The 2834-nt window shown below is 35.3% G+C and overlaps 1 protein-coding gene across 1 annotated transcript in view; it reads right to left on the minus strand.

Annotated features, from left to right (window-relative positions):
* LOC107661973 (disintegrin and metalloproteinase domain-containing protein 33-like) overlaps positions 1 to 2834 on the minus strand; it is a 101539-nt gene that overhangs the window by 83980 nt on the left and 14725 nt on the right. Inside the window, exon 2 of the mRNA XM_016451799.1 lies at positions 1664 to 1743. Coding sequence (XP_016307285.1) covers positions 1664 to 1743 — 80 coding nt within the window. The remainder of the gene's footprint in view (positions 1 to 1663; positions 1744 to 2834) is intronic.

Consider the following 2834-nt stretch of genomic DNA (forward strand, 5'->3'; position numbering starts at 1 on the left):
TATATATTATACACACACACACACACACACAAAGAAAAACAAGTAGATAGAATAGAAAAAATAGAAAGCTAGTGTTTGTTTGTTTTTTGTTGTTTTTTACAATAAATATAAAAAATAAAAAAAGAAGTTAAATATAAAGTAGAATTAAAATAGAATAGAAAGTGTTAAGAGTTAGAGGGTCAAATAAAGGTGGAACAGATGTGTTTTTAGTTATTATATATATATGATCTATATATTAGCTATTAGAGTAGAACATTTTAGTAGAGAGAGCTGGGACTTTAAATCAGCCAATGGGAATGGTCAGGTCAAACTATTGAACTTTATGGATTATTTATATGTTATGTAATATTTATATGAGGTTTTCAGTGGCTAATATAGACAACTGGAGAGTGGGTGGCTGATATATATGGTATATAATATTCATATGTTTTTTAAAAACCATCCAGATGGTGAAGAGATTAGTAAAAAGATGGAGAAATGGGTAGAATATTACTCCAAGCTACACTCCAGAATAGACTTGTGCCGGTATTCGGTAATGCGATATATCACGGTAATGAATATGCACGATATTGTTATAGTGGGCACATCTAAATACCGTGAATAATTATATATAACAAATTATTCAGAATTTTTGTGTATTTGCTATGATGTTCATCACAGCACCAAATACTTAAATATTTAGACTATAATATTTAGGCTATATATAATATATAGCCTATATATAATAGGCTATTTATTTTCAAACTTTTTTTACATTTTAATCTGGACTACAACATGCCCTAGATATTGTTTGAACGTGTTTTGATTCTTTATTGTTCGGTCACACTTTACATTTGTTACCAATGAATGGTCATCATGCGACAACTGGACACAGAAGTAGCCATGATTAGAGCAGTTGCCTGAAACCCCACTACATTGTTGTCATTGACTTAAACAAAAGAGGAGCCTCTTTTAAATCCTTCAGAAGGCAGGCGGTCTCCTAGACTGCACATAATCATCAAGCTCCTCCAAGAGAACATGAAGGAAAAGCTTTTTAGTTGCTTGTTAGAAACTCTGAATGTTAGAACACCTGCAGCGACCAAACGCAAAACACGGAACGGGGTCTGGAGTGGAGGTCTGGAATTCAGAGTCTGTCTGAATTCCAGGCCTTCCTCATAATGGAAGAGTCTAAAATACACACCAACGGAGTTTCTCTACAAGCTTTAATAACTCAGATAACAAGAACCAGAACCCTAGGGTGCTTATCAGGAGCTGCTTTCTGGCAGTAATGCTTCCACTGCCAGATGCAAGAGGCAACAACTCAATCCTTCTAAGTACCCAATGGACTGGCTTGTATGACATTGGCTTGACCATCTTCATAAAGAAAAAAACACTGTGTTGTAGATTACATTACACAAAAAAATTTTACCACAATGCTGAAATCCACAAACATCCATTATTGCACAGCATACCACATTGTTTAGAAATCTAACAACTTACTGCTGAGACCGAGACAACAGTGTACAATGTGTCTTTAGTATATCATCTAACTAAATGTCACCCTAGTGTGGAGTGTCCTGACAGTTTGCATGAATAAAACTGATGAATATTTAATGTCATATACAAAAATATTTATGTGGTGAATATTTCATTTTTTTATTTTTATTGTTATCTATAGTCTTACCTTAAATGCTGTTTCAGCCTCTTGCTGTGCTGTTCTGTGAGAGATCCAGTGTGCCGCTACTCTCTGTCCTCTGTCTTCCACTGAAAAGAAAGTGACACACTGAGATGATGGGAGGGAATAAATGTTTACTGACATTTAAGCCTCACTTTTAGGGTCATTGACATATAAGAGTGTCCATGATAGAGAACAGGAAAAATCCTTTCAAAATCTAGCTAGTTTAAAATGCATGTGATACATTCTTAGAAATGTACTCTTTGTATTCATCTTGATTTCATCTTGCTTTCAACAAAAGTTTAATGACTCTAAAAAGTCATGTGGTATAACCATCAAGAAAAAAGTACAAAGAAAAACATTTTCCTTACATCTTAAATACATGTTAGCCTACATGTGAGCATTACTTTCAAAAAGTTTTTAAATTTACACTACCATTCAAAAGTTTGAGGTCAGCAAGATTTGCATGAAATTGATCAAAAGTGAACATTTTAATGTTAAACATCCATTTCAAATAAAAGCTGATTCATTTGAATTTCTACCCATCAAAAAATCATAAATAAAACATAGCAGTTTGCACAAAAAGTAGCACATATGCTGTCATGAAACTCTAGATGGCGCAGGCTGATGGGTCGTTAAAGGTGGGGTATGTATTTTTTCAAAAACACTTTAGAAAACTGAGTCGGGCCGAGTACCAAAACAAACTTGTATGGCGGATTAAAAACAAAAGAGGAAAACGTCTGCGGAACAAAAGAAGGCTTACGATAAGGCAAGACGTATAGAACCTGTGTAAACTTCGGATCAGCTTTCCAGCGCTGGAGAGAACTCAAGGAGCGGGAAGGCCTGCGATCAGACGCCGAGGTTGCTTTGTTTCTTCTCGCTAGGTGAGTAAAATTGGTTTTGCTTTGTTTCACAGAACTAATATATGCTGGCTTTTGCTTGAATATGCTCGTGTGCCATGTTCACTTGTTTGTTCATCTGCAATCGTATTGTCGTTCCCTTCAGCTATGATAAAGACGCATTCATTTCCACAACCTATAAGCTTGGAGCGTCTAAACCTCCTCCACTGTCTGTTTCAAGTGTCAGCTCCCAAAGTGTGTCCGAAAAGTAAGATAATATGTTTAATATTGTCTTTTTACGTTCAGTTGATATTCTATCCAAAATGGTGCTATGGTGACGC

Source organism: Sinocyclocheilus anshuiensis, unplaced genomic scaffold, assembly GCF_001515605.1.
Source record: "Sinocyclocheilus anshuiensis isolate Anshui unplaced genomic scaffold, SAMN03320099.WGS_v1.1 scaffold603, whole genome shotgun sequence".
Taxonomy (NCBI): Eukaryota; Metazoa; Chordata; class Actinopteri; order Cypriniformes; family Cyprinidae; genus Sinocyclocheilus; species Sinocyclocheilus anshuiensis.